Source organism: Trichechus manatus, unplaced genomic scaffold (assembly GCF_000243295.1).
Source record: "Trichechus manatus latirostris isolate Lorelei unplaced genomic scaffold, TriManLat1.0 scaffold00247, whole genome shotgun sequence".
NCBI classification, from domain to species: domain Eukaryota; kingdom Metazoa; phylum Chordata; class Mammalia; order Sirenia; family Trichechidae; genus Trichechus; species Trichechus manatus.
This window is the reverse complement of record NW_004444183.1, coordinates 2,053,513-2,080,216: the sequence shown is the minus strand read 5'-3', so window position 1 is coordinate 2,080,216 and position 26,704 is coordinate 2,053,513. Positions and strand designations below refer to the sequence as shown.

Here is a 26,704-nt window from a genome sequence, read left to right as displayed (position 1 = left end):
GAATTTAACCTCTTTATGCCTTAGTTTTTCATTTGTAAGGTGGATGTATTAATGAACTTACTCATCGGGTTTTTTGAGGATTAATAAAATGGCATGTAGCAAAGCCCCAATTGACATTTGCTATTATCATTATATCAATATTATAATTTGGGAAAAATCAACATGGGAAAATTAGTTTTTCCATCCATGAAAAATACAGCTCTTTAATTATTTAGATTTTTTGTGTATATTTGGTAAATTTTCTCCATGATGGTCTTGTAACTGGTGGATTTATTTCTAGGCACCTCATCATTTTGTGGCTGTGATGAAGAGGCTCTTGTTTGCTATTATGTGGTCTAATTGGTTATTGCTGTTACATAGAGATGCCTTTGATGTATTTATCTTAACCATACATTCAGCAATTTTGTTAAACTTTCAAATCATGCATTTCTGGTGCCTGTACTCACACCTGTCAACACCCTACAGAGACAGCCAGGTAGCGTTTCTTAAGACGCCCATGGTTACCTTTGCGGTCAGCTGGGCTGGAGCACGAAAGCCTGTGTCAATAACCACTGCATACAGCTGTTGGTCTGGTGAGGGGCTTTCTTGCAGAAAAATGTAACCAGTTTTCTTTTTTTCATGATGATCTACATGTTTGCTTTTAGTAACCAAAAATGCGTAAAAAATCATAAAAAGCACAATGAAAATACTGGGAATCAGGTTTTCTGGGTGACTGTAAATAAAAGGAGAGAGATAAAAAGTAAATTATTCATGAAAATAAATATTTACGAGAAGACTGACTGCTCCCCCAACCCCACACAGATAAGTCCCTTTCTGGTCCTCTGTTTTTGAACTCTTGCTGTGTAAATGGGAGAGAAGAGTTGAGGGAAGGGAGGAGAGAAGATTGTTGTCCGGGAAAGTGGTCAAGGAGAGAAAGATGGAGGCAGTGGAGCAGCATCTGTCCCCCTTGGGGCATCTTGGACTGGTTTGAGCCCCTCATAGGAGAAGGGGAGTCCTGGTGGCATTGTGGTTAGGAGCTTCGCTGCTAACTAAAAGGTTGGCAATTAAAATCCACCAGCCACTCCTTGGAAACATATGGGGCAGTTCTACTCTGTCCTATAGGGTCGCTATGAGTCAGAATTGACTTAATGGCAATAGGTTTGGTTTTGGTTTTTTGGTTATGGGAGAAGGTGCTAGAGGCTGATTGAAAAGGGCTTTTGAAGACATAGAGCTTCGCTGTGGTTCAGCGACCATCATCGAAGAGCAGGGATTCTGGAAACAAAGGAAGCTTCTGAAGGACCAGCTCTGACATCTGAAAGCCATGCCATCCTAAGCTAATCGCCTCCTCTCTGAGGAAATTTCTTTATGAAATATGGACAAAAACACGATCTCACTAGATTATTATAAAGATCAGTTAATATATATAAAATGCCTCAAGCTGGCAGGTGCAATAAACGTTCTTTACCTCCCTCCCTCCCTTCTTTTCCTCCCAGCAGAACAGGCTATCAGATGTTACTGGTACCCAGCCTCTGCACCCTACCTGCTCCTGCAGGTGCAGCTGCTTGCTCTCTATTTGCAGGCTATAATCACCTTCTGTTCCTAGACACCAGCTCTGGCTTGTAGGAGAGATCACTGAACCCCTGCAGACCCACAGAATGGGGTCCCATCAAGTCACTTGTGCCGGCACTCTAACCCTGATACAGTGTTCTTCTTGGAATTGAGTCTTGTGGACATTTGATGGGATTTTCAGGGGTAGGCACTGGGGGCCCACGTTGAATGAGGATGTTGTCCTTCTCATCCCTGCCACTTTGGCTCCATCTAAGGTCTAGGCTCCAGTCTTAGCTTCTTTGCCTGGCATGCTTCTTCTACATGAGGACAGAGCCTTGTCCTTAGCCCCATCCCGTCAGCTTGGCAGAGTGCTCACAACTTGCCTAGCTCCAGCCTTCCCTTCTTCTTAGGCCTGCATTAAGGCCCTGGAACTTCCTAGATTCTGGCTGGATCTCCCAGAATGCCACTGCCTCTGCATGACTTCAAGTGTTACTTTTGTCTGGACACCCCCAGTGTGGGCCCACCCAATGGCTTCTACCCTCAGTGGTATCAATGCCTGAGTGGACCACTAGATTGCTGATGACCTTCACTGGTCAGCATCTGCAGCATTAATGATTCATGTCTGTCTTAGTAATTATTTGATCCACTTACTAGTCTACAAAACAATCAACTCTTCATGATTTATGAAATAATAAACTAAGGTAGAATTCCCTATTACTATATTTTTACTCAAATAATGCGTGCCTTCTATGTTCATTTGCCAACCACTCTAGAGGAGGGAGAGGTTGACAAATGAAGGTCGAAGGTACTTGTAATTTGAGTAAAAATATAGTACATAAATATGGGCGAGAAAAACTTAACACTCAACACTCATGAGAAAATGCAGACTCTGACATCAATATTCGTTAAGTAAATATGTACTAAATACCTGCTACAGGCCAAGCGCTGTACTAAGTGTGGGGCTACATTGATGAATAAGATGGAGAAGATTCCTGTCTGCATAGAGCTTACACTCTGTTTACGTACATTCCAGAATCTAAATATATTTGTTCCACATAAAACAATGACTATAAAAGTAGGGTGAATTTTTAATTTATCATCTAAAATCAGACACTTGAGAGAGAACGAAGGAGCTATTAAGAATTAGGCTAAGACAATAGTCACAAGCCGGAACGGGTAAATCAGGCAGTATCATCACTGTAGGTATTAACCCAATCAATAGTGATTAATCAAATTCACACTGAACTAAAACTAAGCTTAAAAGTAAGAAAATTGTGCTGACTTTTTGGGAGTTTATACATCTCCTTTCAGTGAATGTAAGTATAGGTAGAGAGATACAGATAGATACCTGTTTAATATTTAAAGGTAATTATCTTTAATTATGAATATTCCAAAAAATAAAATGATAGTAAGTAACATGAATTTCAAGCATCTGCTGAATTAAACTTGAGTATCTACTTTATTTTTGTTTTGATTCAGACAATGGAACTTACCTCTGTAACTTAGAAATGTCGCTCATTTCAAAACTGGTGTTCAGCTTTCTTCTCACAAGACTGAATGCTGTGAGGCGATCATAGCTGGAAGAGAAATACTGATTAGGAAGATGAACAAATCTGTGGTGACAGCAATTGTTCACCATATGATTGGGCACTGCTTAAAAAAAGGAAGACAAATTCCAATAACTATAGCTTTATGATTCAAACTCAGTTTAAAGAATTCAGCTAAAACCTAAGTTAGAAATGAGGGACTGTGTTCTCAGGACATACCCCACATCTTTCCCTCTGAGCCTTTGAGCACACAGTTCTCCTGAGGCTGTCCTCTTCACTATTTGAGACACTAGGTGTTCGCCTTAGACTTCCTTGTGTATTGCACACATCTCTGTTACAGCCCTCTCCACAGTTCAGCTTGAATCTTTAGAATCAGAGTCTCAGGTTCAAATTGCAACTTAGTTGTGGACCGACCTTGTCAACTAGCCAACCTGTGTTAGCCTTTTTCCTAAATGCCAGTCTCTGGCATTATAAATAGCCTACAATTGGTAGCTACTACCATGACAATCACCATCAAGTCTGTCATTTTTTGATAAAACCTATCTTTCCCTTATTCATTGCTGCTCAGGGCCCCATACTGTACCCCTGTTCATAGAAAAGTGTCTAGCAGAGAGTGGTATGTAATAGTGAATGAATGATGGATTAATGGAATAGCGAATAATTTAATACTGAAGTGAAATACCGGACCACTACCAGTAGGTTCCAGTGTGTTCTAGCAATGGCATCATGTAAATTTAAGAATACCGTATAAGCAAAGCAATTAATGGTTTATAAATAACTCTGGTGTATGATATGCTGTGGACATATTGGACTCCTAAAAGGCAACCATGAAGTACAATTCCTTATGGATTAATTCTTCTTAAGAAAAATTATTATTTCTATTTCTAAATATGCATAATAATTAGTTAATTCTCTATTCTTATGAAAAGACAATAACAAAAATGAATGACCTGGGCCCCTAATAGAATTGTCAGTTTTATGGCTAGATAATAAAGAATTTCTAATTTAGTGACATGGCTGATATATCCAAACATTGCTGAGAAGTTTGCCCATAGTCTGTGTAGAGACTTTTCTTGTATCATAAAATTCACCTTCACAACCCCCCACCCCGCAATGAGGTGAAGAAGTCAGGTACGTGGTGGGAAACAGAAGAGAGGTCCCAACACCTGTCTACAACTACATAATCCTAAAGAGTATCGACTTCTACAATGACACAACCTACCAATCCAGAGCACTAGCATCCATCTATCGATGCATTCCTTCAACAGACATTTGCTAAACACCAATTAACATGTCAGTTCCCATGGGGATGGGGTGAGTGTCAAGAGCACTTAAATAATCCAGAACTGGCACCTGGGAGGCTACAGCAGAAGAGGCAAACCAAGACTTGCAGACAAGACATGTCAATAAGAGGGTCTCAGAGGCCCTTGCCGGCAGTGGCGGTTCAACGATAGAATTCTCGCCTCCCATGTGGGGGACCCGGGTTTGATTCTTGGCCAAGGCACCTTGTGTGTAGCCACCACACGTAGTGTAGTGGTGGCTCGTGTGCTGCTAGACTAAGATGGACTAGGAAGAAAGGCCTGGTGATCTACTTCCAAAAATCAGCCAATGATAACTCCATGGATCACAATGGTGTGATCTGCAGCTGATCACGGGGATGGCACAGGACTGGGCAGCATTTCATTTCATTGTGCATGGGGTCGTCATGAGTCAGGGCTGACTTGATGGTAGCTAACTTGTCGTATATAACAAAAGGCACACATGGTTGGAGTTGTACAAACTAAGGTTGCTCCTTTTTCTTTTTATAGGAGGACAAGATTCAGGGAAAGGATCCAGGGGATGGGCCAGATGCAGAAGAAAATGTAGTCACAGACTAAAATCCCAGATTCTTTCTGAACCATATGTCTATACCTGCAGTTAACCTTTTCTGGAAAAGTTCCTGGTTGTGGAGGGAAGGTGCTAGATTTCCACTCCCTCTTATCCCAAAACAGACACTGGATCCACCGGAAATCTACGGTGTAGTTCACCGCTTTAGCTAAATATTTGTTTGGAGGTGTTCTGTCATAGTCAGCATCTAATAAGGCCAAGTAACCCGAGCTGGTATCTAAAAATAGAAAGAAAAACAACAACAACAACCTGAACTTGGCAGAAAGCCATCATCCATTTCAAATGCAGACAGAGTAGCAGACAAGTATCCAAGTAACAGACCGGAACCTTAAGTAGGAGATGGCAGGGATTGAAAGAGCACAGAGCCTTCAATCTGACCGTTTCCTCTCCCAGCAGCATTTCAATTGTAAATTAACTATATCTGGTCAAAGCTCCCTGAATGCAGATTTTCATTTGAGAATGACAGACTATTTGGGAAGGAAAACAGTGTTTCCAGCACTTCCTTGTGTGCCAAATTACCAAACTTAACCTGACCTATTAAAAAAAAAAAACAACCTGTTGCCTTCGAGTCAATTCCAACTCAAGCTACCCTATAGGACAGAGTAGAACTGCCCCATAGGGTTTTCAAGGCTGTAATCATTACAGAAGCAGACTGCCACCTCTTTCTCCTACAGAGCGGCTGGTGGGTTCGAACCGTTGATGGTTCAGTTAGCAGCAAAGAGCTTAACCAGTTCACCACCAGGCCTCACCTATAATGTGACATTATGTTCTCGCGATGTTACTCTATAAGAAGTTCACAGCACTGCCTATGCAGTATCTTGACCAACTAGTGAAAACTGAAATTTATCATGAGGAAACCATCAGACAAACCCAGGCTGTGAGACATTAAAACAATAACTGACCTGGACTCGGAAAAAATGTTAATGTCAAGAAAAAAAGGAAAAAAAAGGTGAGCGTGTTCTAGATGTTAAGGAAGGAGACTAAAAAGACATGGCAATGCAATGTATTATATGCATTTTTACTTAATCCTGAATAAAAATGTAAAGAGCTATAGAAGTCATTTGGGGGGATAATTGCAAAAATTTAATATGGAGTGCATAGTAGATGCTATTCTTGAATGAATGTTAGGTTTTTTGTTTTTTTTTTTTTTTAGGTATGGGAATGGCACTGAGTGACATAGGAAAATGGCCTTGTTCTTACAAGATGCATTTTGAAGTATTTAGGAGTGAAGTGTCAAGGTGTCTGCAATTTTCTCTGAAAAGGTTCAGCTCTCCAAAAAACCCACACACAGATAAAGCAAATGTGGTAAAATGTCAACAAATCATGCATCTAGATGAAAGGTATACAGGTGTTTGTTGTACATTCTTTAGACATTACCCTCAGTTTGAAATTTTTCACCAAAAAAAGTTGTTGGAGAAAGAACGTATCAAGCACAAAATTTGTAAAATTGCCACTGAAAATTTGAATTTGATTAGAAACACAGTTTAACTGGTTTTTTAAATAAATGAGAAAACTACAAAGTGATTCATTTTCAGAGGAAGAATGCTACATCTCAGTACAAAGGTGGAAGGTGGGGAATACAGGGCTGGTGCATTCCTCTGACAGTCTGGAGATCAGCTTGCAACACCTGTACTTATTAGTCCTGTGTGAATTCACTCAAGAACTTAGACCCCTGGCACCTGCTTCTCAGGGGAGGACACTGAGGCTCAGGAGCCTAAGCAGCCAGGGCCAGACTGTTCATCAGGTACAACTCGGAACTGAGTGCATGTCTGCCCTCCCCAGAGCGGACCCTCTGTCCACCACAGGCTGGTAGTGAGGGAGAGGCAGAGGAGGTCCTCTTATCTCTGTTTATACCTGAGATACAGAGACAGCCTAGGAAGCGCAGGTCCCTGACCTCCAGTGGGGAGCAAAGACAGTAAATCAGAGAGGCCAGCATGAAGTGCCATCATAGCCGAGAAGGGCACATGAATTACTCTGGGGGCCAGCGAAGGCCTGCCAAAGGAGGTGAAAGTTGGGTTTCGAGATTAGCAGAGGTCAGTTTGATGAAACGCAGGGGAGGGCACGGGCAAGAGCTGTGCAAAGCAGAAATTCAAGGACGAGCTGACGTCCTGGGAAACGCATGCTGGGGTGATGGGAATTCGGGCGATGGTAGGAGAGGCTGCTGGCAATGCAGCTGCTGGAGAGATTGGCGCGGGCTGCATGAGTAGCATATTTGTCCCCAGTACCCACCTCAGCGCAAGGATTACACTCTATTTTCTATTTATTGTCTATTACTGAACAGTTTGTCTATAAGCAGGCAAAGAGATCATTTTGTTGTTTTCATGATGAATAAAGAAAAATGCCACTATGCAAATGTATGTTATAATAGGTATTTTCAACACATGAGTAGAATTGAAAGTTCAAACGTCTCTTTCCCACTGACCTTCGAGTGAAAAAGCAGGTATGTAAATCTGTACAATTTGCTCATCCCATAAGTAGACCTGTTTCACCAGAAAATCAGAGGGAGTTGGTTTCTTGGAGAATCTAGGAGATAAAAGGAAGTTGTGACGTCTAGTTTGTTATCTCAAAGACTTTAGTCATACAATTTTGTGCAAAACACTGTTTTCACTGCAAGGAGGCAGCCTGAGATAAAAAGGGGCAATAGTCTTATTCTACTGTACGACTTGGTTAATAAATATTCCTATATAACACTTTTCATTCCTCATTGCATAAAAACAGAATTTTTAGTAAAAATCAAGAACAACTAAACCAGCACAGCTTGTAGGAATAAAAGGAACAACATAACCCCACATGGTTCAGCAGGTGGGACACTACAGCACTCACACTCCCTCTTTACGATGACCTGCTAGCAAAGTTGGGAACTGAGACATGAAAGATAGTAAACACAAAACAGTTAGATTAAGAAATCAGTCAAAATCAATTCACCTTTTTGCATGCGAACTAAATAACTGTGTTAAAAATTCAAACCCTTTAAGCAAATAGACACTTTTCGGACATCTAATGGACTAGCTCAGATGCTGGAAGGACTCAAGTCAACAAGTACTGATTAAGATCAACCCTGTGTGGATATTACCACTGTGTAAGATACGGTCCTTGCTCACGAGTACCCCTCAATCTAGTTGAGATGCCCACCCAAAGAAGCAGGAGCGGTGGGATGGCTTAAGTTTTCATCAGATAAATACACGAGAAGTCAGAGAAGAGAAATGGCCTGGGTCGCACCTCTCCAATCTTTTGTCCATCCAGCCCTACCACACACTCTAAAAACTGGTGGTTCCTTAGTACTTTCGATGTATGACTCAGAAGACTCTTTTTTCAATATTCATTTTTTAGGCTTCCTATGTAGTTTAGTTATAAAATGGGACCCACACAAGTCTCATGACCTTAACATCACTGAGAAGGATGATTAATTTATCAAGTCTCCTTAGATACTACAGTTTGAATACATTTTCTCCTTTTGAAAAAAAAACGAAAAATTCTGGACTAACCCCCAAAAACCAAACCCATTGCCACTGAGTCATAGCGACCCTATAGGACAGAGTAGAACTGCCCCACAGGGTTACCAAGGCTGTAGATCTTTATGGAAGCAGATTGTCACATCTTTCGAACCCCCGACCTTGCAGTTAGCAGCTGAGCACTTAACCACTGCTGAGAGGGCTCCTTCAGAGGGAACTAGATTCTTAACTAAGACGATATATATTATTACTGACAATTCAGGTGTTTCTCACTCCAATATACTTAACAGGCAAGAGTACAGTCTCGAAAAACAAAGTGGGAACTCATTCAATGGATAGTTAAATACATAACATAATTTCTTCAGATAATGTGCCACATTATTGCTTTAAGAATGCAATTGAATTCACTAGTTTTTTCCACAAACATTCTTAAGGATGACATCCCACGCTCTGGTGCCACAACCATGGTCACTACTATCCCACACCATACCTTACTAGCAGCATTATGGGAAAAGCTCTTGTGATGGTCTTAGAAAATTTGATTCTTATCTGTAGAGATTCCTGGGAGTTTTCAGGAAGTCCGATGAACTGATGAAAATTCATTTCATCCCGAGGCAATAGAAATGTTGTATTATTTCTTCTGTTATTCTGTCATCAAGGGAAACAAATTAAGCAAGATTTGTTTTTAGAAAAGCGATGTGTTAACAACCAGCCAGTGTAGCCTCAATGAAGCAACGATGACTGGGGGGCTTTCCTTACAAGGTCGTCTTCCTCCCCGAACTCCACGGTCACGGGCGTCTGTAGCCAGTGTCTGCTGATGGGCTGTCTGCTGGAGCAGTCGTAGAGGCTGAGACCCACAGCTCCACCAACCTACAAAGACAAGCGACATCTCAGAGAAAATGATGACACACAGCTGACTTAAGCGAGAAAGCAGAAAACCAGAGGAGAGTGATGCTTACTATTACAATTATATAGAAGTGTTGTATTTTTACATAAATAATGTGCTCTACAGTTTTTTTTGCCAACCGTGCAACCCCTTTGCACGTTATTTTCCAAAGCTCACTATACGCATTATATGTGTGGGCATGTTATTTACATGGGCACACTATTTGTGAAAAAATAAGGTATGTAGGTGATGGCAAAAATTAGAAGGTAACACAGAAAATAGTTTTACTCGTTGGGATAGCAGGATTTGAGGTGACTTTAATTCTTTCCTTTTCTTCCTCTTACTAAAATTAATAATTTTCAAAGTTTTAAAAAGTATTTTTATTTGATTTTGCACTTTAAAAACTCATATGAAAAGAAATACCTGCTCATTGTGGAAAATCGGGAAGGTATAGAGAAGAATGAAGAATAGTTGCATATAATCTCATTGCTCAGAGAAATCATATTTGGGGATGTTGTTTTTTAAAGATTTTCTCTGCACTGAGATCATACTAAGCAGATAATTCAGTGTCTTATATTTTTGCATAAAATTTCCAAAGCCACTAAAAGTTCTTTATTTGGGTAACTTTACTTGGCTGTATATGAATTATTGTAATTTATATAAATAATCAGTGAAGTTGCCCTATTTTGAACATTAGGTACGTTTCCATTTTGGTTATCATAAATAATGTTGTTTTGAATAAATAAATAAAATAAAATGTTTTGTTTGAATAAATCTTTTCTCATTTCCTTGGTGTAGATCTCTAGGGTGGGTCCAGATTTTTGAGACTCTTGGTAGCTAGTGATAAAGTGCTTATCAGAAAGGTTATGCCAACTGACACATTGGTTAGCTGGCTACACCTCCACAAGTGGTATTTTCAAAGGATTGTACTTTTGCAAGTTAAAAACAACCCACTTTATTTTAATTTCCATTTCTTTATTGCTTTTGTTAGGTTGAATTGTTATCATATACTGATTAGACATTTCTTTTTCCCTTAAAAAAAAAAAAAAAAAGGACGCTTCATAAGCTGAGGACTTTTTGACCAAAATGGAGACATAAATAAGATGTACATCATTAATTTGTGTATTCATTCATCAGACATTTATGGAGTGCTCAATGAGTCAGGGACTCCAGAACAGGACGGGGGCACAGAGATTTAGAAGACCCACACTTTGCCCTCTGGGAATTCATGGGAATTCTGGGATTGTTCATGTGGTTTCTGAATGTAGAAGGTGAAGCAGATGTTCACAACATCACCAAGCAGCTGGGACAATCCCAACATCTCCATCCTAACCTCCCCTGTGGACTCTGGTCCCCTCTCCTGCTCAACCTCCCAAGGCCCCAGTGGCCTTCCTTAGTGGTTCAGCTTAGCCTTTCAGGTTAGAATGGAAAAAAAGAGATCAGTCCTAGTAGGTCCACAGTAATCCCCCTTCTCAAGTTTCACTCAGTTTGAACTTTTCATTGGATTTCAGAAATAAGTTAATGTGTCCAAGAGATCACTGACCACAGTGTTTGGCAAAATCATTGTATCACATACTCCAACCTATTCCCACTGTTTTACTCTATGACAATGGATTTAAAAGTCCCCACAAGAAATACTGAGTGGGATGCCAATGATACCTAATTTTGTTAATATTTTCTGGAGAAACTGTGATCTTCCAAGATAAGTGTAGACAGCAAAACATTCTAAGAGACCCCTTTCTTGGAACTAAAAAACAAGTGCAAACATGCCAACCTAATCTCTCTTTTTATCATCAAACCACAGTTATTGCAAATTTGAAACGGTCATCAGAAGTGACAGGCCACCTGACACGTTGTACCTGACCAGGAGCTCGTCCCCTTGGATATGGATTATTTTTGAAGAGTATGAGTTGACTGATATAGCATGGGTTCTGAATGTCTGTCCCATCAAGACTCTGCTCAGCTAGGTCACTGGGTAAGTGAACCTGGACAGAGCCAATACTCTGGACAGTGTTCTGAAGACTGTAATGAAGGCAGACCCGGAATTCCATCTGTCCAGTGCCAATGTGGAGCTGAAGCTCGCTGCTCACAGAGAGAGAGCTCTGAAACAAAGAGCATGGCAGATTTAAGCGTTTACAGGACAAGCGGGTAAAGGTTCTCAAATCCAGAACCAGGGGAGGCATGAAAACTAATTGAAAAGGTCATTAGTCTCAAATTAGTTTGGATTCATTTGCCTGAGCAAAGATTTTGATGTCACGATATAATGGCAAATAATAGTCAAACACGAATGGTTTTCTTTTGTTGTGGTGCCTCTTTTTGTGACGTTTTATTTATTTTATAGCAACTTCTATGCTTCCTGGAGGGGGGGTCTTCACCAGTCAAAGCAGAGTTTTAATACCATGATTATTTTTAAAACATGGAAACTCGACAGTAAACATGAGCACAGTTTGCAATAAATTGCACAGGTATGTAATAAAAATTTTTTAAATGTATTAATTGATAATGGTGATTGTGATGATCAGATTCAGATACGGTCTTTATTTATTTTTTAATTTCCCAAATATTACAGTAACTATCAGTTAAATAAGCCAGCAGCCCCAAATGGAGAGCAATGATAAACGGGTAGGGGAGCAGTAACAAAAGCACTGTCTACTAACATGCTGCTTCTTGAAAGCATTAGCCATTTCACAAGGTGAAAGAAAAAAAAAAATCACTAAGACCATTTCCCATAGTTACTGCAGTAGAAACAGATGAAATAAACTTCTGTACTTTTTTTTTTAACAGTTATATATCAGAGGGCCACTTTTTAAATTAATGCAGGTGAGAAATTATTTGTGTTACTTTACATCATTCCTCAAAAACAGAAGATGTCCTAAGAAATAATGTTACTAAGTCAAACGTTGCCCCAAATCTCCCAAATGAAAATCCACTGAAAACAAAAACAAACAATCGAACAAAAATAAATAAATAAAAATGGCACAGAAACAAAGATTCATTGGAAACTTTATTACCATTGAACACTTAAAATTCAAAATGAATATTTCTAAATACCAAGCTACCACCCAGAATAGTAATAATGTACTTCAGGAACTGATTATATTTTTATTTTTAAATAGTGATTACAAATACCAGTTAATTTCCGCAGCAAGAGAAACAGTTGCCTTTTCATGGATGAAGAAAAAGTGTGACTTACTAACAATAAGTCTGAGATGACTTTAATTCCTTCTTCTTGTAGATAGTCCACATTACTTGATTTTTCTTGGTCAGATACTTCCAAGACTCCAGATATGAGGAAGATAAGGTTCGACATGAGTCGTCTGTCAATCACAAACCTTCCAGACAGCCGGCTTTGAGCAAGGAGCATCCGTGTGTATTTGAGGATAAGAACTGCGCTCCTGAAGGTTAACTACATGAAAAGAAAAGGTATAAGTAAACTGTTTCATCAGACATGATACTTATACTTGTATCCTTTTATTATTGGGAATTAAGAAGAATGCAGGTTCTCTTTATTTTTTCACATTACTGAATTAGGGTTCAAGAGAACTGGATTCAAGTCCAGGTTTGGTCTCTAGCTGGCCAATTTTTATCGGCCAACTTCATATGTAACAATTGGCTCTCTGATGTTCAGGTTCCAGATCCAGAAATGATCAAATTAAATTAAATGATATCTAACAAAGTCCTTTATGCTTTAAAATGTTATTTGGTTTGAGCCCCAAGAATTTCACAAATCTTCTCCAACCTATTTTTACAATCTTCTCTCTTCCCACTGCCCATATACATTCTATTCTCAAGCCACATTGAACCTCTGATTGTTCTCAAATAATTGAGGTCTTTACATAGTGCATAATAATCCCTCTACCTTGGATACCTTTACCCTGTTTTGCCTAGCAAGATCTACTTTCTCATTCTCTCTTAAAATTCAATATAGACCATTTTCAAACATACATAAAAGCAGACAAGTAGTAGAGTAGTATGATATGCCCATCATCCAACGTTAACAATTGTCCTTCATTGGCAATTATTTTTTCTTCTAACCCTCAATTAAATTTAAAAATAATATTCTAAAGCAAGTCTCAGACATTGTTTTTATCCATGAATATTTTAGTACATATCACTAATAGATGAGGACTCTTTCTAAAAATATGCCTACAGTGCCATTATCACGTCCAACAAATTGATAATGCTTCTTTCCTACTTATCTTTTAAAACCAACTTCAAACATCCACCAGACAGAGTTAGCTGCACTATTGTTTGTGTTTCTTCAGAATTTTGTCATTCTCCTAATTACAGAACATAGCATTTATTGAACTTTATAGCCATTTAACTTCATTCACCAGTTCCTGAAAGACAAGGACTAAATCTTTTTCGTCTTTGTGGCTTAGTATGTCTTAATCACCAGTTGCCGTCCAGTCAATTCTGACTCCTGGCAACCCCATATGTGTCAGAGTAAAACCGCGCTCCATAGGGTTTTCATGGCTGTGACATTTCAACAGCAGATCTCCAGGCCTCTGGGTGGATCTGGGTGCCTTCGGGTGGATCCAAACCATCAACCTTTAGGTTAGTGGCTGGGCGTATTAACCATTTGCACCACCTAGGGACTCTTTTAGTAGCTCCTAGCAGGTACTAAGGAAACCCTGGTGGCATAGTGGTTAAGCGTACAGCTGCTAACCAAAAGGCTGGGAGTTTGAATCCACCAGGCGCTCCTTGGAAACCCTATGGGACAGTTCTATTCTGTCCTATAGGGTCGCTATGAGTCAGAATCCACTTGACGGCAACGGGTTTTTGGTTTTTAGCAGGTACTAAGTAAATATGTGTCCAATCAAATGATTGTTGTTGCTGTTAGTTGCCATAAAGTCAATTCTGACTCATGGCGACCCCATGCGTGTCTGAGTAGAACTGTGTTCTATAGGGTTTTCAAGGCTGTGACCTTTCAGAAACAGATCTCCAGGCTTGTCTTCCAAGGCACCTCTGGGTGGGTTTGAACCACCAACCTTTTAGCTAGTAGCCCAGCGCTTAACCATTTGCACCACCCAGGGACTAATCAAATGATATACAAATGAAATTAAGATTCAATCTCCTGATGGTCATGCTTGTTTGACCAAAATATGCCTTAGAAATACCTTCTAAAATCAAGCTTTTCACCAACAACAAAATTAAACTATTGGGAAATACAGTAAAACTACTAATAAAGGCCCATGGATAAGGTAACTTATCATCAAAACAGAGCCCAAAATTGAAAGAATGATCTTTTATCCAAAACAAAACAAGTGCTTTAAAGAACACATTTGCTCTCTTTACACTGGCCATTGTTTTTTAACCAAAAATATCAGAAATGGTACTTTGTAAATGGCAATCATGTTCAATTTTACCTGCCCCTCTGAGTTAAGAATTGTGGCCAAGCCTGGGATCCAAAGATGCATGAGAAAGGGACCTGGAGCAGAGATGGCTGGCTCCCCCTCAGATCCATGCCCCCGGCCCTTGTCTAGGGTCATTGCTGGGAAGTGATTCCTTTTTCCAGGTCTCTTTGAGTCAGGTGTGGCCATGTGACCAATTCTCACTCGTGAAGGTGAGTGAAGTGTATGCCACCAGGGGGCAACATTATCTACAAGTGAGTGTGCCCTCTCCATGCTCTATCCCCCCAGCTTAGGAAGTCACATAGTGGAGACATGAGATGAAAGGAGCCTGAGTCCCTGAATCACCATGTGGGAGATGACCCACTGAACAGCTACATGTAAATGGGGCAATAAACTTCTGTCATATTTCAGGGTTTATCTGTTATAGCTGTTAACATTACTTTAACTAAAATAGTGCATGTGATCTTAACAGGCTAGGTAATCTACAATTGGAAAAGAGATGTCCAAAATATAATTATAAATCAAAGGTGTTAAAGTACTTTAACAAAGTCTTGTACAAATTGCTCTAGAATAAACTGAACTTAGCACTGAAAGGTGAGGGAGAATAGGAGGAGCCAGCAATGGTCACTTGAAACTAACCAGGAAACTGGTGCTATGAAACCATGAGAAGAGACACACTCCGAAAAGGAGGGTGAGCACCCACAGAATGTTACTGAGAGGGGAAGAGCAGTGAGGAAAGAGGGTGTCTGGTGACCGTGGCAACACAGAGCTTTTGAATGACATTGATGGCTCAGTTTCAGTGTTTAGATGGAGACGGAAACCAGATTTTGATAGTTTAAAAATGCACAAGAAAGAGCAAGTATAGACCACGTAAGCACAGAACTCACTTTCCAAATGTTTTGTTGTAAAGTGGAGCATAGAGACGAGGTGGTATCTGGAAGAGGGTATAGTTTTTAGTGAGGAGTTTCGTTTTGAAGAAGTGAGATGGTAAACACGTTGGGGATCACTAAGCAGGGAGGGAGAGATGGAAGATACAGCAAAGAGAGTGGTAAACTAAAGGAGAGAAGTCCTGGAGAAGGCAGAATGGGACAGGAGGCAGAACCACCACCTGCGGCCACGCAGCCTGGGCACTGCACAACTCCAGAGGGCACTGGTCACACAGAATGAGGTACAATGGAATGGCCTGGATGGGATGCTGAGCACAAGCAGAGGGATGGATTCTTGCTGGGAGCAGGGAAACTCCTTCCATGATATAACAGAGTGTGGACGTGGAAGACAGGTATGGCTACAGTTAGAACGGCAGATCTGTGGTAGATGAGGGCTCTCTTCTCATGTCTGAAAGAGCAATGCAGTGTCAGAGGTGTATCTAAGGTATGGCAGGTATGGTACCACTTGAAGAGGGCGCCACCGATCAGTTTCTATTAATCCAGTATGGCCCGACGCCCTTCCTCAAGCATGGGAGACACGGAGGTGTGTATGAGTGGGGGAGGAGAGTGGGGCATTTGCCCCCAAGGAGCAAGTCTAAGGCGGCACCAGACAAAGTGCAGAATAACATTCCAAGGTATCACAAATATGAAAGGTGCTTGATTGAGGCAGCCAGACAAGAGGAGGGGAAGGCGTCTCTGCTGATGTGTTGCTGCCATCAACATCTATTCATCTTGAAGCTGATGGCACAACTTAGAGATTGCCCCTGGGTGCTCATTGCCCTCACTACACCCCTGCAGGGTGCAATTTCAGTGCTTGCCATAGGTGCTATTTTCAGTAGACACTCCTCTGAGAGTATGACCTGGAAGAGGAGGAAAGGGTACTAGAGATTTGAGAAGAAAAGAAGGTATGGACATGAGAAAATTCAATACCATGTGTTAATAATAAAGAACATTCCCTTTACAAAATTATTTATAGCATGTTTTAATTCATTTCTACTTTGAGTTTGCAATTTCACATATTAGGAAAGAAGTTCTTCACCAATGATTTGAGACGGGCAATGCCATTCAGACGAATTCTTAGGAGAAAGTCCTATTTCTAATCTAAGTGTCAAAACATAACTCTGAACAATATATTCTTCAGAAACGGATCAACACCCTCATAATTATGCAAAAAAGTAGAAAATACACTTGGAAAGAAATAGAACTTACCTTATTAGGGAAGCTTAGGAGGTCACTAAGCATAAGAACAGAATCAATGATTTCTTCCTGATAAGGAGAAACAAAAAAGCAAAAAAAAAAAAGAAAAGAAAAGTTAGCTTAACTACTTTAAATCTATATAATTTACAGCTTACTTATGTAGAAATAAAGGAGATGCCATGTTTTTCAGCTGAGAGACTGTCTGAAGGCCAGATATGCTTTAGGGAGACCAATACCTTGGCCTCAAATTTTTCCTACCACTCCAGCCTCTGCCCTCTTATGTCCTGTCCTGGCCAGCCTCACCACACCCCATCAGGCAACTGACATGAGGAAAGAGGAAATAAGAGGATAGAACTAAGCGAAGTTTTCAAAAAGGCTAACAGAGAATGACGGAGGAGAAAAAATGTTAGTCCAAGGGAAAGTTTAACTATAACGTAAAATATTTTTTTGTGAGTGAGAATGTTCTCTAGAGACAATTAAAAGACAGGAGTTTCAGAAATGCTGTGAGCAAAGACGGCATCATTTAAAGATACGGGCATTTCTTTAAAAAATTCACATAATCATGAATTTAACTCTCCAGTATACCCTTGTTACCAAGACAAAATCAGATTGGATTTTCATAATGTTCATTTATAGCAACCTTAGCAGAATTATTTATGGTGGTTGAGCACTGAATTCTATCAGTCCATCTCTGTTGTAAAACAGCAGCATTCATTTGTGAAATGCAGAAGCAGGGTGGTAGAGGGGCCATCGCCATTTATCAAAGCCAAACTGACTGGGTCACCAGTCTCATTTCTTGATTGTGTTTCTTAAGCATGACGATTCCACTCAACAGTGAGCCAACCAGTCATAGGCCTTCCTACATAGATACAGGTCCAAACCAAAAGAAAGCCAAACCCGTTGACGTTGAGTCAATTGCGACTCATAGCGACCCTATAGGACAGAGTAGAACTGCCCCATAGGGTTTCCAAGGAGCAGCTGGTGGATTCGAACTTCTGACATTTTGGTTAGCAGCCTCTGTGCAACCAGGGCTCCAGATACAGGTCCAGGGGCATTAAATTCACACTCTTCTGGGTCTTACCTGATCTGCAAATTCTAATTTGCAAACTGAAGAAATTAATGCATCCTGTATTCGTGACCACTGGCCACAGGAAGAGCCTCTGTCCTCCTTAGCCAAACAACTCAGGATCCTGGTGATCATGGTGATATAGTTCCTGATTTCCATGTAACTTCCCATCAGCAGGAGGGTGGATAGGTTTTGCAGGCTGGAATTGTATCTGAAGGAAACATAGGAGTTATCACACTTCAGGGCAGCTCATGCACCATGACGACTGCATTGCCTGATAACAGATTTGCTAACTGTAGCTACAACCTCAGAAAACACATACTCTTTGTTCATGCACAATCTACACTAAATAATCATGGAGCAGTTAACAGCGAATACCTGGTAAGTCAACAGTTGCTGCCGCTGGGTAGGGTGTAGGGAAAAGGGAGAGGGAAATTGATTGTGGGAGGTATAAAAGAACCGTAAATCAAAGACCTTCTGAGCAAAGGAATGGAAAGGAGACTGTCTCAGGCAGATCAAGAAACCACACATTTTCTTGCCTACAGTTAATGATATTCTCTCAAATGTCTTTTCAGCACCGAAACAGGAACAAGAAGACAAAACAGAAAATGATAGAGAAGCATCATGGCAAATGAGGGAATGGAGTCTGGAGTCAGACAAAGATATGACCACAGCTATAGCTGACAAAATGTTCACAAGCATCCAAATAAGTGAAGTTGGCTGTTAATGCCTAAATCCGTAATAGAGTGTACACCTGCATTCTACTTGTGGCTTGATGTAAACCCACAAATTTATGACTTCAGATTTCAATCACTGGGCATTTATTTGTTTATTCATTTGTTTGTTTGTTTACAAACTGCATATTTCCCTTATTTGGACACAGAAGGGCACAGTTTCCCAATGGTTAAAGTAAGTATTCATCTGAACAAAATCACACAGAATCAAAGCAAAGAGTCAATTATAAAAATGCTTTTGGGGGGTGACGTGGATGGGGAGTGACTGCTATGAGTACAAGAGCTTGGGGGACGATGGGACTGTGCTAAAATTAGACTATGGTGATGATTGCATAGCTCTGTAAACATACTAAGACCACTCTGAATGGGTGAACTATATGGTACGTAAATGGTATCTCAATGAAACTGTAAAACAAAAAGAAGAAAGTGCTTTTTAGGCTCTGAAGCACATACACAAAAATTATGGAAATACCAGTTAGTAGGATTATAGTGGTAGAGGCATATCTACTTCTTTTGCTCATTCTGAGAAAATGAGTCTCTGCCACTCTTTCACTCCATCTTGTGGCCAATTTAGGGGAGAGTCATCTCTGGAGGAAATCAAACACTGTTCTAGGAGTCTCAGGGCGCCGTTACTCACAGATCCTCGCCCAGGCAGTAATTTGCAGAGGCTATGTTCCCACGGTAACGGGGCAGCACGGTCACTACCACAGCACAGGGCTGTAACTTGGAGCCTTCGCCATCTGTGATCTCAGTGAAAACCATGACTGTAAGAGAACATGGCAGAAGAGAGTCATTCTGGATATACAGGCTACAGAGATGCTTCTTCATCTACCGATGCCAATTGAACAATGCCTGAGGATGGGCTCAGTTCTGGCAAAGCTCAGGGAGAGATAAAATTGCAAGCTGTGTTCCCTTCCAAACTGCTTATACTCTGGACATCAGAAAATCAATAAATAGAATCTCTGTTGAGTAGATCTGTGTGCCTAGCACAGTGAGGAAGGATATGATACAAGGGATATCAAAGCAAAGCAAGGTTTGAGTGCTGAACTTAAGGTCCTTCCATTCTTCTAGGGGGACTCAACATACTGGAATAAAAAATTAAGCAACAGTACAAGACAGTGAGTGCCAAACAGATAGGGGCAGACAGCAGGTGTCACAAGTGAGAAGTAGAAGAGACCACTGTGTCTTAGGGATCAGGAAATGATTCATTCATTCTCATGCTCTCACTCACTCATTCATTTGACCAGCAAGTGTTATGTGCCTGCTGCTGTCTAAGATGCCACAGGTGACAAGGACCAGTCTCTGCCCTCAAGCAATTCAGTGTATTCAGGATTAGAGTCCCATTAAAAACACGGTGGATGCTGAAACAAAGATATGACGTGGGGACCATGGAGCCCCAAAGAATGAAATTCTGCAGTGGAGATCAAGGGTTGGGGATATATTTCAGTTCCTAAATGATGTATAGAAATATGACAGGTTTAGAAAACAAAGTGAAAAGGATTTCTGAATGAATTCTGCAGGTTTGCATGTAGAGATAGAAGCATAGCAGGAAACGGCTTATTGGGAAACTCGGGATTCATTTTATGTGACATGGGCCCAGAGTTTGTAGTGAGAAAACCTGCAGGCGAAGCTCAGAAGGGTAGATGACGCCATGTGGTGAAGGGCCACAGATATGGCCAAATGAACCATGCAGGAAGGTCAATGCATAGTTGCACTCTAGATGTCTTTATGAGAATATCTTCAACCCAAAACACAATGCTAAGAAGTATGAGACTTAATTTTGAAAGTCAATAGTTCTCAAAATGTGGTCCATGGACATTTGCATCCGGATCACCAGTATCTACAAGCAAATTCTGGGCTTCATCATCTCCCCAAGATTCTGGGTCAGTAGATACTGGGTGGGCCCTGGAAGCTGCAGTTTTAACAAGTACCGAAGTGATAACATTGGTCCTGTTAATCAAGACAGAGAATGTAGAAGCAACATATTTCAGGTAAGATTCTATTCAGTTCTGACATATTGAGTCTGAGAGACCTTTATGACATTAATGCAAGAGATGGCACAGGATAAGATATGTATTAAATATCCATCAAAATGTACTTATTTTGCTTATCCTTTCTCTCCAAAAAATCTTGAGTTCAGATATTCACAGGAATTGATAATATTGATATTGACAATTACAACCAGATAACATGTTTTTGAATTATATGAATGTAGTACAATTGATTCTTTTTGTGTGTGGCCTTTCTAGTCTTGTGACTCCCACCCAAGTGACTGGGTGGGGCTGTGCAAATAAGATAATTGTGGCCCACTGAGGAGATTGGTCAGTTTTGCCTTAAAAGAGAGCCAATTCCAGAGCAGACAGGAGAGCCACTACCACCAAAGAAGAAGAGACCTGCAGCAGAGACCCGCAGCAGAAACCGGAAGGAGGCACAGTGGGCTTCCCCGCCCATGGAGCGAGAAAGTTGAGTGCCTTTGGGCAGAAACTGAGGGTCAGGGAGAAGAAGAAGAAGACCGAGGGACCCACGATTTTGGGACTTGCCAGCTTCCACAACCACGTGAGCCATTTTTTTATATGGTTTGTGACTTTTTTATATGGTTGTGCAGTGAATTAGGGAACCCAAAGACAGGAGGGAGAGTACTGAGGCGAGAGGGAGTAGGTGATGTTAGAGATCCTGGAGTGGTACAGCAGCTTGGAAAAGTTAGACATTTGGGACATCTTTAACCTCCGCCTCATAGGAACCAGCTTTGTGCTGATCCTTATAAAAGAAATTATTCATTTATTGAGTAAATTACTAACCCTGACACTTCTCAATGACAGTAAACTAAATGTTGGTTCTATAAATTTACATTAAGAAACCGTTTCTTCCAACACAGAGCTAAGGCCCTGCCCCAAGCTTCTTTTATTTGGATGTCTACCCTGGTCCTGTAGTCTAAAGATGGCCTCACTGGCAGCAGTCCCATATACCCCTGTATACACTATTCTATGAAAGGCACTGCCAAGTTGTAGTATAACCAGCTTCCATGAGAGGGATGTCCATCATAGCTTTTGCTTTCTCTCCTCTAGAGGCAAATCCTGTTAAGACCCAGCTCTTAGGATAAATCCAGGCCTACACGCCTAACTTCAATAAGTGGGGTAGCTTGGGAGGAGCATCCATTTGGATAAGAAATTCTCCAACATGGAGGGTGAGTACAATTTTATTGTTTAAGAATTTATTAAGGCAGGCTGTTGAAAACCGCATTCATCCATTCAAGCAACATTTACTGTGCTAATTAGTCTTGTTGCTTGACCTCAAGAAGCCTTAAAAAGATAAGCTAGGAATACAAACTAATTGTGATAGAAAGCAGAAAGAACATGATCCCCTAAAAGATTACAAAGAGTAAAGTAAGTCAATCACAAAAGGACAAATATTGTATGACCTCGCTTACTTAAAAAGACAAAAAAAGGCAAACATATAGAGATCAAAGTTTATTAGTGGTTGCCAGAGGTAGAAGGGAGAGGGAAGAGGGGTGTTTATTACTTATGGAGTACTGAGTTTCAGTTTATGGTGATGGAACAATCACATTGATTAAGGGTAGGATTGCACAGCAGATTACTGTAAATGATCTCAGTAACCTGTACATCCGTAAAATGTTGAATTAGCAAAAGTTGTGTGATAAACACATTTACAACAACAACAAAAACAGAGTAGCTGTTGAGGCTGTTTATGTACAACCAAACACCTCATGGGATTTGATTCCTTGGTTTGGAGGTTTAGGGTCATGGTTTTAATGTGGCATCCCAGTTAAGTGGCCTAATAACATGTTTAGTGGTTCTGTTCTACCTCCTAGTTGATACGTAGTGCCTGGGGTCTTAAAAGCTTGCAAACAGCCATCTAAGGCACAGAAATTGGTCTCTTTTCACCTGGAGCAACACAGGAAGAAGGAGAGTCAGGACTAGGAGGAGGAAATGGAATGTGTGGCTAATTGTCCCTAAGAACAACCTCCTCCTTTGCCATGAGACAAGAAGAAATGGATGGTGCCCGGCTACCATTACTGCATATTTTGATCAAAGATTCTATAGAAGAATCCTGATCAAAAGCAGGGAAATGCAGAACAGAATTTCAAATTTTCATGGACTCCAGACTTTCTAGAACCATGGAGGCTGGAAGAACCCCTGAAACTACTGCCGTGAGATAATCTTTAAACCTTAAACCAAAAATATTCCCTGAAATCTTTTTAAAACCAAACAACAGTTTAGTTTAACTAGTAAAGAATGTCTGCACTGAGCATTATGCTCTTTTAAGATCTATCTATATGGGATCAAACTGACAACTGCAACTTGAAAGATTAGATAGGAGGACCCTTAAGGCGCAGTAGTTTATATTAATAGGGAAGGAACAACTCAGAAAAAGAGAGTGAGAATAGTTGCACAACTTGAATGTAATCAGTGTCACTGAAATATACATGTAGAAACTATTGAATTGGTATATGTTTTGCTGTGTATATTCTCAACAACAAAATAAATAAAATTTAAAAAAAAAGATTACAAAGCATTCTTCTCAGTAAATTTTTGCTCAATTTAATTGACCAGAATCTAGAAGAAGGTCCGAGTGCTTCAAATGAGAGGTGTCAGGCAGTTTCACAAACAAAAGTACATTTTAGCTGGGCTAAAAGGAGAAGTGGGATTTAATTAAATCAGGTGAACTGAACTAGTTCATACTTCAGGCTGAAATAATCTTACTAGCTCAAACCAAAGAAACTTCTAGATCGATGACTTTCAACCTTGACTGCACATTGGAATCATCTAGAAGTTTGAAGAAAACTCTCACCCTGGAGATTCTAATTTAACTCGTTTTGGGTTCTGCAGACCCAGAAACTTTCCTAAATGGCTGTATCACTAATCCATTAAGTTGAGACCAGTTCCCAGGGGCTGGTGTAGAACTGGACAAGACATTAGGGATGGGAGGAGGAAGTTGTCAATACTATGAAATTCATTTTGTTTTGAGATTCTAACATGCTAGCTCAGTTCTGACTTCCAAAGCTTCTTCAATATTCCTTTACCCTCACATTTTCTTCTTTGGGGAGGTACCCTGATTTGGTTTAGACTATAACGAACGCAAGATTCACCAGATATGATGTATTTCATTAGCAATTAAGGGGTATCTTGGTCTTAAATTTTTAATTCATATAGAAAAAAAGATTCTTTTGTCATTTTATCGTTTACTTTACATTGCAGTTAAAACTTCAGATATAAAAATTAATTTATTGAACATATTATTAATTTTCTTTCTGTACTACAAAGTAGGAACCAGCCTAAATTGAAAAGTGTTAAGCTTATCAAAACGAATAAATAAGAATTTATTTTCTAGATAGTTTCGCAGTTTTTGAAACCAGGAAAAAAGGGCTTGAACCCTAAGTAAGCATAGCCATAAACCAAATTTACACTGTGACTTACCTCTATAACTGTCCAATGGCTCACCAGCTGGCAAAGCAAAATAATACTGGGTATCTCTTCCACGGTACAAAGTACGTTTGGAGGCATTTCCTATCTGGTAGCTAAATTCATAGTGAAAGTCCTATAAATCCATTCCATAGGGAGCAAAAAATAGTGTAGATGAACAAACTGGGAATTATATCAACAATAAATATGTACACGGCTACATCCTTCATTCCACCTAAGAATATTTTTTTAAAGACAGGAAAAAGCCAAATAATAACTAAACCAAACCCGAAACCCACTGCTGTGGAGGTGATTCTGACTCATGATGACCCCACACAGGGTTTTCAATGGCTGATTTTTCAGAAGTAGACCACCAGGCCTTTTTTCCGAGGTGCCTCTGGGTAGTCTCAAACCTCCTACTTTTTGGTTAGCAGCCAACCGTGTTAACCATTTGTACCACCCACGGACTCCCAATATCTAAATAGGGTCCATAAATTCACAGCATACCTGAGCTTACTTCCCATCAGGGGCCCACTCTGCAGAGTCAAAGGGCTTTCCCACAAAGAGGAATCTGTTATCTTTGGATTTTGGCCTGGATCTGTTACTTGGGCTCTTTTGCTCTCCCTGCACTAGACCCTCCCATGGTTGCAGAATCATAGACCACCACTGGCCTCCTGGAGCAACCTCAGCTTTCCAGCCTCTGGGATGCGAAGCAGAGGTAGAAGCACAAGATAGCAAGAAGTTCATGTGAAACGATTTCATGTTTAGAAGCAGAGGGCATGTGAACTAGGCCTTGAATGAAGGCCGGGATTCGGACCCCACTGAGAGGACAAGGATGGTTTCTTGACAGAAGCGACAACATGGGCAGGACACAAGGACAGGGAAAGTCAGATGTCTATGGCCAAGAGAATGGTGAAGATTGATGCAATGCCATGATAGCAAGTCCAGGTCCCATCAAATCATCCGAGTCGTTATAACTACTGCAGTCCTGCTACCCAACCTCAGGATGGAACACTAGGTATTTTAAACCCATCCTCGCATTTGACACTGACAACTCCCTGTGCAAAAAAACAAACAAACAAAAGAAAACAACACATTTGTTTTCTCCACTGCACAAGTTATGAAGGTGAGGCTTCAAAGACTGAGTTGCAGGTGGACTCAGGAATTGAATTCAGACGTGTCAGTTTAAATACCCCAGTCTATCCTCTGGCACAGTGCCTGCTTCGCTGCCCCAGCACTAACTGAAGCCTTCCCATTCCGACTGTACTTCGAGGCAGTACATGTCCCTAGCTACGTGTCCTGGTGAGTGGGCACCGTTTTCTACACCCTGTGCCATTCCTGCCTCCCTGTGCTTGACCCTGCTCAGACTTTGCCTCCTCTCAGAACGTGCTTCCTTTTAGCCTGGGTGCCATTCTAGACTCCTCTCATCACGGGGAGGATGGTAGGGGAAGGAGATGACTCTGCCCATGCGTCAGCAACTTTCCAACGTGAACTTGAAGCCAAATCCCTTCCCAGGTGGAGAAGGACGATGCTTTATATTTCTTCAGAATTTTATCCAAAGAGCTTGCCATAACTTCCAGTAGTTGCCACTGCCTTTGATCTTTTGTGATGACAGGGGATTGCCAATACGTACCGGTTTTCCTGACATGCAGAAAACACTGAAGATGGTGTGCGCCTCGTGGCCATGATGGGGCTGTACCTGACAGGCTACGTCCTGGGGGCCTTTGTTGACTGTCAAGTACAGCTGAGCTTTACCTAGCAAGGTGTGTTTCGAAGCTGAAGAGAAAGATTAAATGGAAATTACACCCATATAGGGAATTACAGTAGCATAGGACTGTATTTTTAATGGCACAGCTTTATAGCAGTGGTTCTCATCGTGTGGTACCTGGACCAGCGGCATCAGCATCACCTGGGAAGTTGTTTGAAGTACAATTTTGTGGGTTTCACCTCAGATCTACTGAATTGGAAACCCTGGGGGTGAGGTCCAGCAATCTGTTTTAACAAGCCCTCCAAGTAATTTTGATATGGCTAAAGTTTGAGAACCACTGCTATACAGCATTCATTAACATAACAGATACATACTGGGGTTGCTTACTACGTAGAGAGTAGAACTGCCCCATAAGGTTTCCAAGGAGCGACTGGTGGATTCGAACTGCCAACCTTTTGGTTAGCAGCCATAGCACTTAACCACTATGCCACCAGGATTTCCACCTGAAAGGAGGGGGTATCTAAATATAATGGGAACATAAAGCTGTACCTGACATGTATAGGTTATGTATAAAAATGTATAGCTGACATGTATAGATCAAGCCTCTCACTGAGAACTAGAAAGTTTGATAATGAATTTTTTAAAGTATGTTTGAAAGCACTGGGTAACTCCCAAAACAGGGAGGACTTGAGAGACCAAGATCCCAGAGAGAAGGAAAATGCTTTGAGGTAAAGCATATATGCCGCTCCATTTTTTTCCCCAAAGCATGCGTTGAAAACAGGAAGCCCAAAAGTCAGAGGTTTCAGTAGTCTCACAGCACTGAGAGAGGAAAAACATTGCATTCTGGGCCAGACTAGAAGAAAGTAGACAAGTATACACATCAGTAGAGATCCCCAAAGCTCACTGCAGGGGTAAGAGTGACAATAGATCAGCTTCAGCAAGACTGAAGCCTAGCCTCAAATAAGTTCAGTCCCAGATGGTTTAAGGTGTAATGTCCCCT

General features: G+C 40.8%; 1 protein-coding gene across 1 annotated transcript in view; it reads right to left on the bottom strand.

Moving 5' to 3' along the window:
- Positions 1–26,704, bottom strand: part of PKD1L1 (polycystin 1 like 1, transient receptor potential channel interacting) — a 145,432-nt gene that overhangs the window by 72,648 nt on the left and 46,080 nt on the right. The window contains exons 15-27 of the mRNA XM_012559424.1: positions 25,630–25,772; positions 24,012–24,132; positions 19,214–19,340; positions 17,858–18,053; positions 16,789–16,845; positions 12,493–12,705; positions 11,159–11,401; positions 9,173–9,283; positions 8,904–9,061; positions 7,384–7,484; positions 4,986–5,178; positions 3,021–3,104; positions 505–712 (exon numbers count right to left, since the gene is read on the bottom strand). Coding sequence (XP_012414878.1) covers positions 505–712; positions 3,021–3,104; positions 4,986–5,178; positions 7,384–7,484; positions 8,904–9,061; positions 9,173–9,283; positions 11,159–11,401; positions 12,493–12,705; positions 16,789–16,845; positions 17,858–18,053; positions 19,214–19,340; positions 24,012–24,132; positions 25,630–25,772 — 1,955 coding nt within the window. The remainder of the gene's footprint in view (positions 1–504; positions 713–3,020; positions 3,105–4,985; positions 5,179–7,383; positions 7,485–8,903; positions 9,062–9,172; positions 9,284–11,158; positions 11,402–12,492; positions 12,706–16,788; positions 16,846–17,857; positions 18,054–19,213; positions 19,341–24,011; positions 24,133–25,629; positions 25,773–26,704) is intronic.